The 15,877-nt window shown below is 36.4% G+C and overlaps 1 protein-coding gene across 8 annotated transcripts in view; it reads right to left on the bottom strand.

The window, feature by feature from the left end:
* ROBO1 (roundabout guidance receptor 1) overlaps positions 1-15,877 on the bottom strand; it is a 1,280,027-nt gene that overhangs the window by 372,018 nt on the left and 892,132 nt on the right. For all 8 annotated transcript variants that reach the window (XM_006162599.3, XM_006162600.3, XM_006162604.3 and 5 more), the window contains one exon: positions 9,838-10,164. In XM_006162599.3, the coding sequence (XP_006162661.1) occupies positions 9,838-10,164 (327 nt within the window). The remainder of the gene's footprint in view (positions 1-9,837; positions 10,165-15,877) is intronic.

Below are 15,877 nucleotides of genomic sequence, written 5' to 3' on the forward strand. Positions count from 1 at the left end.
AAAATCCTAAAAAAAAAAAAAAAAAAAAAAAAGGATATCCAACGGTGCTTTAATTTTAAACTGACAAATTTATAGTAAAGCAAGTGTGAATTTAAAAGTTTACATTGATAAGTAATGACAGCTTCATTTACATTATGTTCATTAAAATTAACTATAGTAAGAAGGGTCAAGTATGTTCATATTAAATAAACTTGTCTATGAAACCAAAGTTTTAAAATAAGTATACATGGGGCCAGCAGTAGACATCGGGATTAAAGTGTTGGACTTCCACATTGCCGACCATGCTTCGAATTCTGAACCTAGTGGCTTGCTTTCTCACGTTATCTATCTATCTATCTATCTATCTATCTATCTATCTATCTATCTATCTATCTATTATCTATCTATCTATCTATCTATCTATCTATCTATCTATCTCTTTCTCTCTCTCATGAGTTCACATGCCCTATAACAAATTTTAAAATTAAGAATATTAAAAAGAGGAGTGGTATGATGAAAAGATATGAGAGATACTCATATTCATCTTTTTATTTTATTAGTTTTTAAAGACAGTACTGTTGATACAAGGAGACACTGCCAAGAATTTCCCATAAATAACCAAATACTGAATTGATTTTCTGGAAGCCTCTAGGGACTTTATATCTAAGTATGAACTGGTGTTGAAATAATCATCTTACTACTTTTCAGTATGTATGAATATTATCTACTTTTGGGGAAAATAAAAGGAGTACCTCAGGAGACTGGTAATGGAATATGTAACCTTTAACCCCAAAATTACTGGATTGAACCTGTTCCAAGACAGTGTATCTAGTAGTTCCACAGACAGCGACTCTGAAACTAATACATTTCATTTAGTCATAGCTGACTATACATTCCAACATAGTCAATGCTGGTTTGGGCCACCTAAGAAAAGACTGAATAGTAAACAGCTTTCCATAGAGAATATCTGCTTATAAGATCATTCTGTGCACAGTACAGAGGTGGGGGGAAAACTAGAAAGATATCTACCAAAATTTCAATAGTAGTTACCTCTGGGTCCTGGGCGTTCAAGAGTATTTATCAATACTTAAAGCACTCTAAAAGTGGCACAGCTTCAGGAGGGCATGCTAGATGCTGCTGTTTGGTAGGCTGAGGCCACAGGGAGGCCTGGTTCCATTCCAGGCTCATCCTAAAAAGCCAAGCAAAGCAGCTTATGCCTGCTGTCCCATATGTGGAAGGCTGAGGCAGACGATTGAGACACACTGAGACTCTGTCAACAACACATCATGTGAAGGCGGCTGGTAGCATGATGGTTAAGGCTCTGGACTCCCACATGGCCGTCCACAGTTCAAATCTCAGACATGGCAGCTTGCTTTCTCACTCTCCATCTCTCTCTTTGTCTCTTGCAGGTCAAGTTAAATAATAGCAATAATAACAATAATTAAATAAATAAAAAAATAATTCTTTAAAAAACGAAACACACACACTAACACACACACTGTCCTATAATGAGTACATATTACTTCTACTTTTAAAAAAGTTTTTAGTTTTGCTATAGTGGGTATACACTCACCAGAGAGAAACAGAGACAGAGAGAGGGAAAGTAAGAAACCACCCCTCAGGGGCAATGACACCTTGCAATACCTTCTCTTCCATCTTCCTCTCAGGATGGAGAGCACACATGTACACGCACACAGCATGATTTTCAAGCCACCAGATTTAAGAAACAAACTGCAAAGTTGGCCATGTGGGACCCAGCTGTCCTAACCTCCATGACATCTGCCAATCCACGCACAAATTACTTCGGTAATCAAAAAATAAAGTATAATTTTTAGAAGTTACTCAAAAATTACCTCTGTAAATTTATTAATTACCTTCCCACTGTAAGATCTTTCTAGAGACTTGCTATAGATTGATATACATGTGAGATGAAGAGAAACAATAAAATTTGTGCAAGTCAATAAATCAGGGAAAATATATAAGGGATATTCAAAGCATTCATAAAATGCATACTATAAAAAAACCTATGTAGATTTTGAAATATTTGGCACCAAAACAGATTCATACTTTAATTCCATTTTTCTACCTGCCTTTTGAAGTCCCCTTGTATCTCAGCCCATAATCTAATTGCTTAAGAGTAGTTTTAAGAGTGAATATTAAATGAAGGCTATTTATTACATAATAAGTGTTACAGTCTCTGACACATCCATCTCCTCTCACACCTACAATGGTCAGAAAACTCATCCTTTTCCAGCGAAAGTACTGTCTGAAATGCAGACCTTCTTTGTGCTCACTGCCACCGATACCGCTTACATGGATTATGGAAAATGGGTGTTTTATCCATTTTCTATTGTAACAACTGAGTACCAATGACTGGGATAGTTAAAAAGAACAGAGGTTTATTTAGCTCATGGTTTGGAGGTTCAAGATCAAGGAGTCACATTTCATGAGGGTCTCTGCTAGTGGGGACCTTCTGTGGACTCCTGCCGTGCAAGACAGCAAACAGAGAAGACAAGAGTGTGTGTGTCTGTGTGTCGACGTCTCTGCTCTGATCTCACTCTCCTTATAAGCCCACCAGTACTCAGTCATGAGCACTCCACCCTGGTAATCTTTATTAATCCTAAGCACCTTGAAAGGCTACACACCTTAACTGCATAGTCCGATTAAGTTATTACTCTGTTAATAACTCATCCACAACCCAAATTTTAACACATGAATTTGAGGAAGGTGCATTTTAATCACAGCAATATGTGTCTGCTTTTATATTTCATAGTAACTACTCTTCAGAAGGCAGATTCCAAAACTTTTGGTTTTTTGTTTGTTTGTTTGTTTGTTTTTTGTTTTTTTGCTATAGGGTGCATGAGCTCACCAGAAAGACAGAGACAGAGAGACAGAAAGTGAGAAATCACCCAGATGGCCACGCCACAATTCCTTCTCCTCCATTCTCCTCTCGGGTTCTTGGACATGCATGCACACGCGCCTGGCATGAGTTTAAGCCATCGGGTTCAGGACTCGAACCACAGTCAACGACATGGGAGTCCAGCGACAAAGCCACTATGCTATCTGCTTGTCCCACTCCCTAAACTATTTAAGAACATTTTTACATGCTTTCAACAAAATCATAACTGTCTTTTTTCTTTTCTCTTTTTTTAGAGAAAGATTTTTGCTTTAGGGTATGTGTGCTTGCCAGAGACAGAGACACAGAAAGCGAAAAATCCTCTCCCTGGCCATACCACAATCCCTTCTCCTCCATTCTTCTCTCAGGATTTTGGGTGCACATGCACACATGCCTGGCCTGAGTTTCAAGTCTATGGGTTCGGGACTCAAAGCCTGTCAGTCACGTGGGAGTCAGCAACATAACCATTACACTATCTGCTGGTGCCACAACTGTCTTTTCTTAAGAAAATATCTGCAGAATGTTATTCTCACTTTTCCCAACAAATACAGATTTCATATTATATTTACTCAAAGAGATAATGTTTCTATACTTGACTTTTGGCACAATTTAAACATGATGTTTGTATGTGTTAAGTCATCTGCTGGACTTAAATCACTGAAATTTTATTATTTTTTCCTAATTCTCTGATTTTATTGGTAAGTCATCTAAGATGACAAAATAATTATAAGCCCAATAAAGATCTAAAAATATTGTTGTAAAAGGGAATAACAAATGAAATAAAAAGTGTCCAGATCCCTTCGAATAGGAGGTTTTGTAGAAATAATCCATCAATTTTTTTAGCCTCTAACCATAAGGTAGTTTTTTTAATAGTAGAAACAAGAGCAACAACTAAAATGATGAATTGTCACTGTGTTATGTACTTTATACTTATTATTTCACTTAATCATGAATAAATTTTGGCTCAAAGAGCCAGTGCATTTTAGAATATAAGAATCTGGGGCCAGTAGGTTGCATGGTCATGAAGGCACTGAATTCTCACATAGCCAAGCACAGTTTGAGTCCTGGACCTGGGGGCTTGCTTTCTCACTTTCTCTCTCTCTTTCTTTTTCTGTCTCTGTGTCTTTCTGGTCAAATTAAAAAAATAATAATAAATAAATTAAATTAAATAAATAATTCTTTTTAAAAAAAGAATGTAAGTATACAAGAAACTGAAAAAAGTCTTAAATTGTTAAATAAAATGACTTTCTTTTCAATATCAAAAAGGAAAAGAAGAGAAAACATTCAAAAATCTTTTATAATCTGGTCAAAGTATTTGAAAATGAAACTTGTTTAAAAGACAAAACAAGGTAAATAGAGAAAATAAAGGACATTACAATGGTGCAGTGCAAAGCTAGCTTAAAGATAAAATTCTATCGGGGAGCAGTATATATGTATGTGTGTGCAAGCACATATATTTACCTATGGTTTTCCTGACCAAAGACCATCAAACAGTTAGTCCTAAGCCTTGGAGCTGACGTTACAAAACTTGGGAATTTTCATCTATTCCAAGCACAAACTGAGGAAACTGAGTTCCAGTATGCACTCCATGATTGATCTGCTGTGTGATACAAATAAATCTTCCCTCTCTGAATTTGTCCTGATCACACACACACATGCACCCTCAATATTTTATAATGTAATGGCATATTCTATTTCTACTCATCTCATTTGAATCATTTCAACACTATGATAATCCTTCCTTCTTGCATGGACCAGATTTCAGAAGTACATTCTATTGGCCCTCAGAAATGTCATGACGTGTTTTTGCATAGAAAAACATAGAAAAAGTCACAACTTTTCTGATGATCAATATTATACCTCAGCAAACATGTTGGGTATTTAGTATACACGGTCAGTTCTCATTTTACTGAACTGAGAAAATTAGACAATTTAAATTCTTGATTACTTTAAAACACATCATGTAATAATAATGACAAAAGATCACAATATATTGAAAGCAGTGGGAAAATACTTCATCAAAATACTAACATTTTATCTCAGAGTGATGTCCACTGAAAAGCACCCCAGTTAATAAAATCTACTAAGATTTAATCTTTGACTGATTAACACAGTGATTTTTATTTTCAGGGAGGAGAGTCCTATGGTTTTGCTGCTAAGATAGTCAGCAGATGTTCCCCTAGTCTGAAGGGAATTTCTCTTCCTCAGGAGAAAATAGCTCCAATGGGAACAAATAGCCAGATGCCGACTGCACACTGCTTAGCAGATGATGTAGAGGGTTTGTTCAACAATGGAGAGCTTGTGGGTCAAGGTTCAAATTAATTTTCCTTAAAACTCAATGCAATTATCCAAGATCAAATTACTTATTAAATATAAGTTGTGTCAAGAACTGCACCATCAATGTGTCCCAGGCATAACAAAAAAGTTCTAAATTTAGTAACTGTTGAGTATAGAAAAATAGTCTCACAAAATATTTTTCTAAACATTTCATAGAGTCAAATCCAAAGCAATCAAGAAATATTGCTTGAAAGACCTTCTTAAAAATTTGGGTTTGAAATGGAAAAAGAGAAAAAAAAAAAAAAAAAAGAGTTTTCCTGTCGTAGAAACAGCAATGTCTTCTAAGCTATATAATTTAATGGCCCTATCAAGATATGTCATTCTCAGTTTGCAAAAAAAAAAAAAAAAAAGTAATTGAAATATAAACTTTGGGGCCCAGCAGGTGGCACAGAGGTTAAGGTGGTTGGATTTCACATAGTCAACTTCACAAATCAAATCCTGGACTTGGTATTTTGAAAAACACACCAGGTATGTGTACGCATGTGCCCAAATATCCCAAGGTAAGAATGAAAGAGAATGGATTGCAAAATGACTCTCCCCCCATAGGGGGTGATTTCTCTCTCTCTCTCTCTCTCATGCTCTACAGGGAAAAAAAATTAACAAAAATAATTTTTAAAAATATACTTATGATGAAAAAATTCTTCTCATTTACAAAAAAGGAACTTGACAATTTTCCCATTGAAAAGTTTAAAATTAGAAATTACTATAGATTTCTTAGTATCTTTACTTTCAGACTTCATAACTATGTAAGAAAACTCGGACTTCTAGAACAAGGAGCATGAGTTTTACCATACGGCAAGGATCAGCACCAGGGATGGCCAGCACTCCTCTAGTTAGAAATGAAATGTAACAGAGGAGGAAGAGGGGCTCATAATCGATAGGTACAATCCTTCCAGCACATTATTTCTATTTCAATTAATATTCAATGCACAACTGACAAGAATATTATTTTTATACTCCCCCAAAAAGGTTTTAAATGGAATTTCAAATAATTTTTTTTCAATGTTTGAGAAATTGACAATTGTTAGGAACCAAGAAGGCCAGTTGTTGTTACAGCTGTAAAACTTGGTTTAAAGGCAAATAAAACACAGATAAATGTTTTTAAAAGCATTACCAACAACCATGCTGTGAAACCTGTGTAGCCTCAAGACACTTTTGCTAATGCTATTAGTTTGGGCTAAAACTTCAGTAAGAAATTAGATGCAATCTTTGTCTTCCTGTGTCTGAGCCTTGGGGTGAATAGGAATACTTACTGAACTTCTGGAATCTAAACTAAAAAAAACATTAAAAAAAAAAAAAAGAGAGAGAGAGTAATACCATCCAGACACAAATAAAACCTAAACAATAACAGTACTTTATAGGTTTACTTTATAACAAATATGGCCCATGCTTCCCCCTCACCTCCAGCCTTTTTATTTTTGTAATATATAAAAGGCTGCTTTGGACTTTAGGACACAAACTTCTTAAAAAACGGTCAGTCAGTGAGCAGTATCCATTGTGCAAAATAAACGACTGAAATACAGTGAATTAAATGACTACATATCCATGCATAGTGCAGTGAAGCATGAATTTACAAAACTAATAGTTTCCAAACTATTAAAACATATAAACCCCTTTATAACTGCAGAGTACTTCATATTTCTCACAAATAAATGTGTCTAAATCATGCAGTGTATCCAAACAAAAACATCCTTTCAATCATTGCAATTAAATTAGAAAATTTACTCAAGTAAAAGGCTACTCAAACTTTTTTCAGGGTACCAGATTCACTAATAAGATCTGTATAATCAGATTGCCCTTATTAATAGCAAACTATATTTAATAAATATATAACATAGATGCACATTTCCCATACAAGTATAGGAATTACTACTGATTATAACCTTGAAGTATTTTTAAATACTTAATTTTTCCAGTAAATTAAATTATTTGTTATCTTCTGAATATCTTGAAAACATTTTGAAAATACAATGATGAGCATTGTGCTAAATTTGGGAATTATACACTAAGGGGCTCTATATTTGAATATTTTGCTAGTAAAAGTGATATAATGATCTTATGTCTGGTTTCAATTCCTTGATTGTGTATTTGTTAAGATGGGAGAGCTTTTCCCATAATGGCCTCTCAAGGTAATGGAATGTCTAGCCTAGAAAGACTTTAACTGGAAACTAACAGTATCTTTAAAATGTCTCCACAAAAGCCAGATTAGAAAAGACAGCTTTCTAAATCCCAGTGCATTAAAGGAATCTTGATCATCAGGTAAAACTAGCAGTGTTTTGAAAAAGAAGATCCAGAAGGTAAGCATTTAGACTTTCTTTTTAATTCTATAAGCAGTTTTTTTTTTTTTTTGCTTTGTTTTGTTTTGTTCTTTTAATTTTGAAAGATAAGAATGCAATAGAGTGGGGAATAATGCAGACACACCCAATGATGTTTCATACTTCTTTTGGTACCCATTTCATTTATAAGGAATTATAATTCCAGAAAGCAATAATTCTGTTTTTTATCTCTGGTCTTCAGATTTTTTGCTCCCATGAATACGAGTTAGCTCAGGCTATCTATATCACTTTTCTTGATTTTCTAAATTTGTTTTCACATGCTAACCTAATTTTTTTATCTATAGGGGATAATTATTCTTTAATGTAAATGTGTCAAAAGTTACTAATAAAATAACTTTGAAAGATGACTTCACCAAAATATATACATTCTTTTAAAAACTGGTTAAACACATTTTAACTTCTTTTACTTGGACTACATTTGGGTTGAGCATAAAAAATAAACAGCAAGGGACCAGCAGTTAGCGTAATGGCCATGTCGCTGGACTCCCATGTAGTCAACCGTGGTTCGAGTCCCTGACCCGGTGGCTTAAACTCAAGCCGGGTACATGTGCGTGTGTGCCCAAGATCCTGAGAGGAGAAGGGATTACGGCGTGGCCCTCCTCCCAGGGGGGGATTTCTCGCTTTCTGTCTCTCTGTCTCTCTCTGTCTTTCTAGCAAGTGCACACGCCCTATAGCAAAAACCTCTCAAAAAAAAAAAAAGTCAAAATAGCCTTCTTTGTTTCTTTGTGGTTATAGCTTTTGTAGACCCCACTTGTTTACTTCTTCCTTTTTTAGGTTTTTTGCCACAGGGTGTGTGTGCTCACCAGAGAGACAGTGAGAGGGAAAGTAAGAAATCACCCCCCGATGTGGGATGGCCACACTGCAATCCCCTCTCTTCTCTCCTTTTGGGATTTTGGGATGAAAGCACACCACACCCAGCATGATTTTCAAGCCACCAGACCTAAGACTTAAACTGCAGCCAGGCATGTTGGAGTCCAAGGCCTTATGCACCATGCCACCTACTGTCCCCTGGTTTTCTTCTAAAATCTTTACTAAGAATCAAGGCAATAACAGAATGACAACAAACTTATTATCAATTAATTGTGAATAGAGAAACATAAACTCAAGTTTCAAGTGATGTTAGTTCTGACATAGTTATAATGGTTTCTTTAATATTTTATTCTATCTAATTATATTTTATGCTCAATCTTTGACATTCCTTCTCAACTTACGTATTACATGGCTCTGGGAGGATGATCAAATTATTTAAATTATCTGGTGTGACTCATCATTAATAATATAATTGAGTTGGAGTCATCTGTCTCTAAATCCCTTTATATATCGTTAATTTTATAATTATTTATGGTTCTACATATTTTCAATTTGAGATGAATAATTAGAGACAATGTTGGAGCCTATGAAAATTAATTATGTAATTAAAAGCTTGGACATAAATTATATTAAAATATCAATCATGTTAAATAAACATCATACCATACACATAGTGATATAGTTTCACATATAATAATATATAGTTAAAGTGAATTAGATCTAACTTTAATTTGTCTCTCAATCCCTATGCAACTCTCAATTTCGGTCATAAACATATAGCAAGATTCTTTGAAGGGAATGCAAGTTTTTGGCTACCTTTTGAATGTGGGTGGAAAATAAGAGAAGTCCAATTCTTACTCAAGTACAATACACATCCAGGTTCTAGATATAACAATTTAATGATTACTCAATAAATCCATCTCAGGGTAATTTTAAATGAGCTGCATTTGGTATTTGTCTAAAGAAATCTAAACATCATCTACTTGAGGATTACATACACCTGTTTTTCTCCCAAGGTACACCACAGTAGCCAAGATAATGATAAAGACACACACACAAATACTTTTCTGGAAATCATTGTAATAGAAGCATCATGTTTCTAAAGATTCGAAACAGCTTAGCATCCTACACTATTCTTACACTAGCAGTTGGAAGTAGTTCTGTTAATGAAGACAAATTAAAAATATCCCATTATTCTATTTACACATTCTTATATTCAACGTACTTAAGAGCAACAAGGAAGACAAAAAGAATGTCAGAAAGCTCAACAACCCTATGTAAATTTCCATTTAGCTTTAAAAACCAGCCAGGAGGAGAAATAGAGAAAATTCTAATAGTAGATCGTATTTACACATAAACCTCAGAACTTGTCCTGATGGAAAGTGTATGATACCAGCTCAACTTTTATCGCTGTGACCAAGACAAACGATCCCACTCTGCCACCGCCCCAGCCAAGCACAGAGAGCCCGTTTTACTTACTAGCTACCTCCAGCGATGCGTTGTGGCTCACGGCCTCTCCGAGGTAATTCCTTGCTACACAGACATAGACCCCTTCATCAGGCCTACTTTTTCGTCCATGTACTATACGTAAGAAAAATAAAGATCCACTTGGCAGCAACATTCGGTGTGAGCGAGGGTCATCTTTATCTGTCTCCACTCTCTCTCCTCCTTTGTACCATTCAATAGTGGGTGTAGGGCGGCCTTCAGCCTTACAGTTCAAAGTTGCAGGTTCTCCTTTTGAGACAATTAGGTCGGAAGGGTGTTCAACAATGCGAGGTGGAAAATCTTCCTGGCGTAGTCGGGAGCCTGCAGAAAAATTGACAAAAAATATTCTCAAATCACTGGGAAACAGTTAACAGTCTTCTTTCAAAAGCACAGGTTTTCTAGGCTTTAAAGACTTCATAATATTGACCTACACTTGCTACACTATTTGCTAAGTAATCCTTCCGGGTGTTCACCTTGTCTATACTTAATTCCTGAGTCATCTGACCCTCCACTCAGAAAGTTCTCTTGCTTTAACTTTGCCTGTACAAATTGTGTCTGCTCTTCAAATCCCTTGCCCATGAATGTCCTTTCAGAACCCATTACACAATCTGTTTATACCATGCATGAGCCTCTTTTTATAGAGGACTGTGTCAGAGAATGGCTGAATAGCTTCCTGCGTATAACAAATAATGGCATGGCTCTCTGGGATCCCCTTTCTAAGTAATAACTAACATCAATAAACACCTTGGTCCAGCAGATGACATGGAGGTAAAGGCGGCTGGATCCTACATGGCTGACTATGTGTTTTAGGTCCCAGACCCAGCAGCTTGAAAAACACATGGAGTGCATGTGCATGTGTGTCCAAAATCTCTAGAGGAGAATGGAGGAGAATGAAATGAAGGGTAGCCATCCCCCACAGTGTAGCAATGCCCATTGGGCAGGGCACTTTCTCACTTTCCCTCTCTGTCTCTAGCAAGCACATGCACCCTATAGCTCCCCTTCAAAAATTATAAGTAAATAAATATACACTTTAACAAAACCATATGTTATAAACTAATGAATATTTATGTTCATTAGTTCTTTCTATAGACTTTTATGTCTTGTCTTTAATATATATCTTTTATGTGTACTTTCTTTGTTTTAATTAATAAATTAATTTCATTACTAGCTACTAATGATTATGTTAAATTTTTAAGATTTTTTTGGAGAAGTTTTATGTGTTAATATTTTTATAGACTCAAAGCTGAAATGTTAAATACCTTATTTTAAATAATTTAAATATTAAATGGAAATGATACTGTGTGAGAGGCTGCATTTTAGATTTTACATATTATTTAATAAATGAAGCCTTTAATTCCTATGTTATTTAAATATTTTCCGTATCTATACCTTTTTTTTCCCAGTGAGATTTTAATCTAAAAAACAGGGATTGCACTTCATATTTTAAAATATGTCTACGTTATTATCACTATGTACAGAGTAAATATATAAAATATTTTCTGTATCTATATCTTTTTTTCCCAGTGAGATTATAATCTAAAAAACAGGGATTGCACTTCATATTTTAAAATATGTCTACGTTATTATCACTATGTACAGAGTAAATATATAAATTTGTCAAAGATTTCTCAAATTCAATAGCCCAAGAGTTCATTTAGTTGAGTTTCAAATCTTGCTCTCTTCTAGTATTCTGATCTCAGTGAATAAGGCCAAGTACAAAGGAGTCTTACTTAACACTTCCCTTTCTGCCTCCTGGTCTTCCCCCAAATCCTTTCCTCAAATTTCTCAAATCCACCTACTCATCCTCATCTCTACAGTCCATCCAACGATCAGTATTATTACAGTATTATTCCTTGCTACTGAGACTCAGGAAAGCCTAGAGATTCACTCCAGTGTAGCCAGATGAAGGCCTTGAAATGTAAATACAACCTAGATCCTCCTTACTTTAGTGACTCTTAAAATAAATGCTCAAAAGATAAAATGTTTATTTTATTTACTTTATTTACTTATTTTTAATGTCTTTTTTTTATATATTCGGTCACTTTATATCATTTAGCTTGTAGAGAGGATTTACCCAATGTGAAATACACCTCAGATCAGTTTGAGAATACTATATATGTTATCATCTACAGGTAATAAAACATTTCTCTGTCTCACAAATGTCTTACTTCTCTATTTTTAACAAAACTTACAAGAGCCAGTCTATTCATTTCCTGTTCTAGTTGTGCAGATACTTCCTGGTCCAGTCTTTTCTCTACTCCCTCCACTTCACCATAGACTTTTGTTCGGTAGAAACATATTATACTGAGACCAGCAACTGGTATAATGACTGTCACTGAACTCCCACGTAGTCGGCTGTGGTTCAAGTCCCAGACCCGGTGGCTTAAACTCAAGCCGGGCACGTGTGCGTGCGTGCCCAAGATCCCAAGAGGAGAATGGAGGAGAAGGGATTTTAGCATGGCCATTCCCCTTTGGGGGAGATTTCTCGCTTTCTGTCTCTCTAGTGAGTGCATGTGCCCTGTAGCAAAAATCTCTCCAAAAAAAAAGAAACATATTGTATTACTTCTGCCATGTGGCCCATGCCTGACACAGTTTGGGCTCCAGATAATCTTAACCTAGTTTATACCTACTCTTCCATCCAATCTCTGTTATCCTTGATCTTTACACAAAATTAAATACCAATTTTATAAACCTAAAATGCACTATATAGCTCAGTAAGAATGATCAGAATTGTAATCTAAATCCATTTGTCTGATGCCTTGAATACTGTCACTCCAACTGCATTGTAAGATCTGGGGGTCTGATTGTGCTCACAGCAGTTTCCCTTATGCCCTCAGAGTGCTGAGCATACTACAATACTCAATAAATATATATTGAATAAACAAAAAATGAATGAAATGCTGATAAGAAACAACTAATGGAACAGAGTAAGCTGAAGCCTAAGAATCATGCATGCTACAACGAAATCTTAAAAGATTTTATTATTTCTAGTTGTAAGCAATATTCATCTGTTCAACCTGTAATAGACTTTAAGCCCTGCATGGGGCTGATATATATCTGTGTCTAATTTATAAATACTGCAACGAATTATTTTTCTTAGTAAAATAAGTAAATTAGTGATGAAACTAAAAACTCCATTTGCTTACATCCACCACAAAACAAAAACTTATCATTTGAAAAGTTGTTCAGTAATTTTTGAATCTGGAATACTGATAAATAGCTTCAGTTTAGTCCAAGGTTATGACATGCTGTAAGTTTTTAAAAGAAACGAGGCTCTAAAAAGGGGGTTGGAGGCAATAAACCAGCAACATGGTGGGATGGGAGATAACCTGAATATTCTTACTTTTTCAAGAGACTTTACTGAAGTTGTTAGATTTTTCAATTACACTTAATTACCAGTGTTATAAACTTCAAATCAAAATATTTTATTGGCTCGTCAGAAAGGTCATGGTACATTTTTGCATAGAAAAACACGGACAAAATATATCATGAGTTTTCCGACAACCCAGTATTATCAGCTTGTTCTTTGGCTGAAATTATGAAAGGTGGGTGCTAATGAGGATCAACTGCTGAGGCAATATACATCTAATTAAAGCAAATTTTGTCTAAAATTCTGAAAGTACATTTCAAATAAGAAGGGGGATGCACAGGTTTTTAAGAGAACGCGTAAGACTGAGCAAGTCAGAGAAGGCCTTGGCAGAAGTGAAACTAGGTGAGCCAGAAAGAGAAGATGATCCCACCTAGAGAGGCACCACGAAAGGATTAGACGGTGTACAACAGTCCCCTTTTATCCGCGGTTTTGCTTTCTGCACTTTCAGTTAGCTGCAGTTAACTAGTCTTAAAATGTTAAGTGCAAAATTCCAGAAATAAATCATTCACAAGTTTCAAACTGCATGCTGTTCTGAGTTGCCTAATGAAATCTCCATTCTATCTTGCTCTGTCCCTGTGGTGAAACATTCCTTTTTTCAGTAACTTAGTAGCCATCTTGCTTGATGATGGGGGAAAAAAAAATACAAATGAGAATAAAACAAAACATAGAGAGGATCCAGTACTATCCACACTTTTAGGCATCCATTATGGGGTCTTGAAATATATCCTCTGAGGAGAAGGCAGGGGGATTACGGTACTAGTGGGACCTGTAGATAGTTTGGTATGTATTTTTTTTCTTTTTTTTTGGAGCGGTTTTTGCTATAGGGCGCGTGCGCTCACCAGAAAGACAGAGAGAGACAGAGGGACAGAAAGCGAGAAATCAACCCCAGGGGGGATGGCCATGCCCTACTCCCCCATTCTCCTCTTGGGATCTTGGGCATGCATGCACACACATCCGGCATGAATTTAAGCCACTGGGTCCAAGACTTGAACCGTGGGCGTACGTGGGAGTCCAGTGACATAGCCATTACATTAACTGCTGGTCCCGGTATTTCTGTTAGCTATTTTTTGATACTTATGCTTCCCAATCTCTAAATCTAAGATGGATGTCGCAAATTGGGAAGCATGAGTATCAAGAAATAACTAAAAGAAATAATGTGATGGGCTTTGCTCAACAATCGGGAGTTCTGGAACCTAGTTGAAGGCAACAAGAAACCACTTAAAATCTTAAGCAAGGAATCAGCATGAATAAGGTTGGGCTTAAAGAACTCACTAGTGGTACAGTATGAAACTGAACTTAGCAGTCTAAGTTAGGAGAGGATTAGTCAGGGCATTCTTGTGCTCTCCAAGCAGTAAATCTGAGAGCCTGAACTTAGAAGTTGACAGAAGGGAAAACAGAGGGAAGAATCTAGAGATACTAAATTATAAAGTCAAAATCTATCCCCTGGCAAATAAGAGAAAATGAAGATGGAAAGGATGGAGAAAAAGAGAGTAGGACAATTCCAGGTTTCTGGTCTCAGCAATGAGTGAAAGGCAGTCTCAATGAAGTTAGGGAGAAAAAGAGGAAGCGCTGGTGAGAGGAAGAAGCACAGAAGACAGAATTTATTCAGTAGGAGACCCAGTGAGTTTGGGGCACTTCTAGAATATCCAAACGGAGATGACAAGTTGCCAACTCTATATCCAAGTTTGACCTCAGAAAAGAAATCTCAGCTGGAGCTGTCGATTAGAATAGAGCTGGCGACGAAAACCATGGGAAAGAATAAAACTGTCTAGGGAAAGGGTGTAGAGGAAGTAACGGCCAATTACAGAACCTGGAGCTCACCCAGACTCAACTAAGTGCAGTATTACTGAGAACTCCATCCCTAACCTGCAGTCCCACAGAGCTGGACCACAGCCAGCATGACTTTTGGGAATGGACAACTCAGGACCAAGTTTTCACCACGGCGTTTGTACGACAGTATTTGGTAACAGTTTCAGCGATAAAAATGGTTTCCATAATATTTAAGGCTAATTTTTACAAATGCTCTATGGAATACTCTTTCCTCACATTGTTAATAGGTATTTCTCCAAACAAAGTTGAAATTCTCAGAGCCTTTAGTTGTGTTTCTATACATTAGGATGTACCAGAAGGCAGCTCTCCTGTGCAACAGTACACAGACTGATCTGGCTACTGAACTCTTTTAAGTTCTCATTTTTGTAGGATATTTCACTAAACTTTATTTCTGAGAACCATTTGAAGAGAAAACACACTATTAAGCATATCTTAATAATAATTTAAAGTGAATGAATAGGTTTAGAAAAAACAACAACAACAGCTGACTCGCAGCGTGGTGGTTAAATACCAAGTGGAGGGAGCTACATCCCATATGGCCAACTGGGGTTCATAGGCTGGCCCAGGACTGTCAAGAACCATGCCATGGATGGGACCAGTAGTTGGCGTAATGGCTATGTCGCTGGACTCCCATGAAGTCGACTGCGGTTCGAATCCAGGACCCAGTGGCTTAAACTCACGCCGGATGTGTGTGCGGGCGTGCCCAAGATTCTGAGAGGAGATTAGAGGAGAAGGGACTGTGGCGTGGCTATCCCCCCGGAGGGTGATTTCTTGTTTTCTATCTCTCTCTGTCTCTCTCTGTCTGTCTGGCGAGCAAGCGCGCCCTAAAGCAAA

Source organism: Tupaia chinensis, unplaced genomic scaffold (assembly GCF_000334495.1).
Source record: "Tupaia chinensis unplaced genomic scaffold, TupChi_1.0 Scaffold140301_1, whole genome shotgun sequence".
Classification (NCBI taxonomy): domain Eukaryota; kingdom Metazoa; phylum Chordata; class Mammalia; order Scandentia; family Tupaiidae; genus Tupaia; species Tupaia belangeri.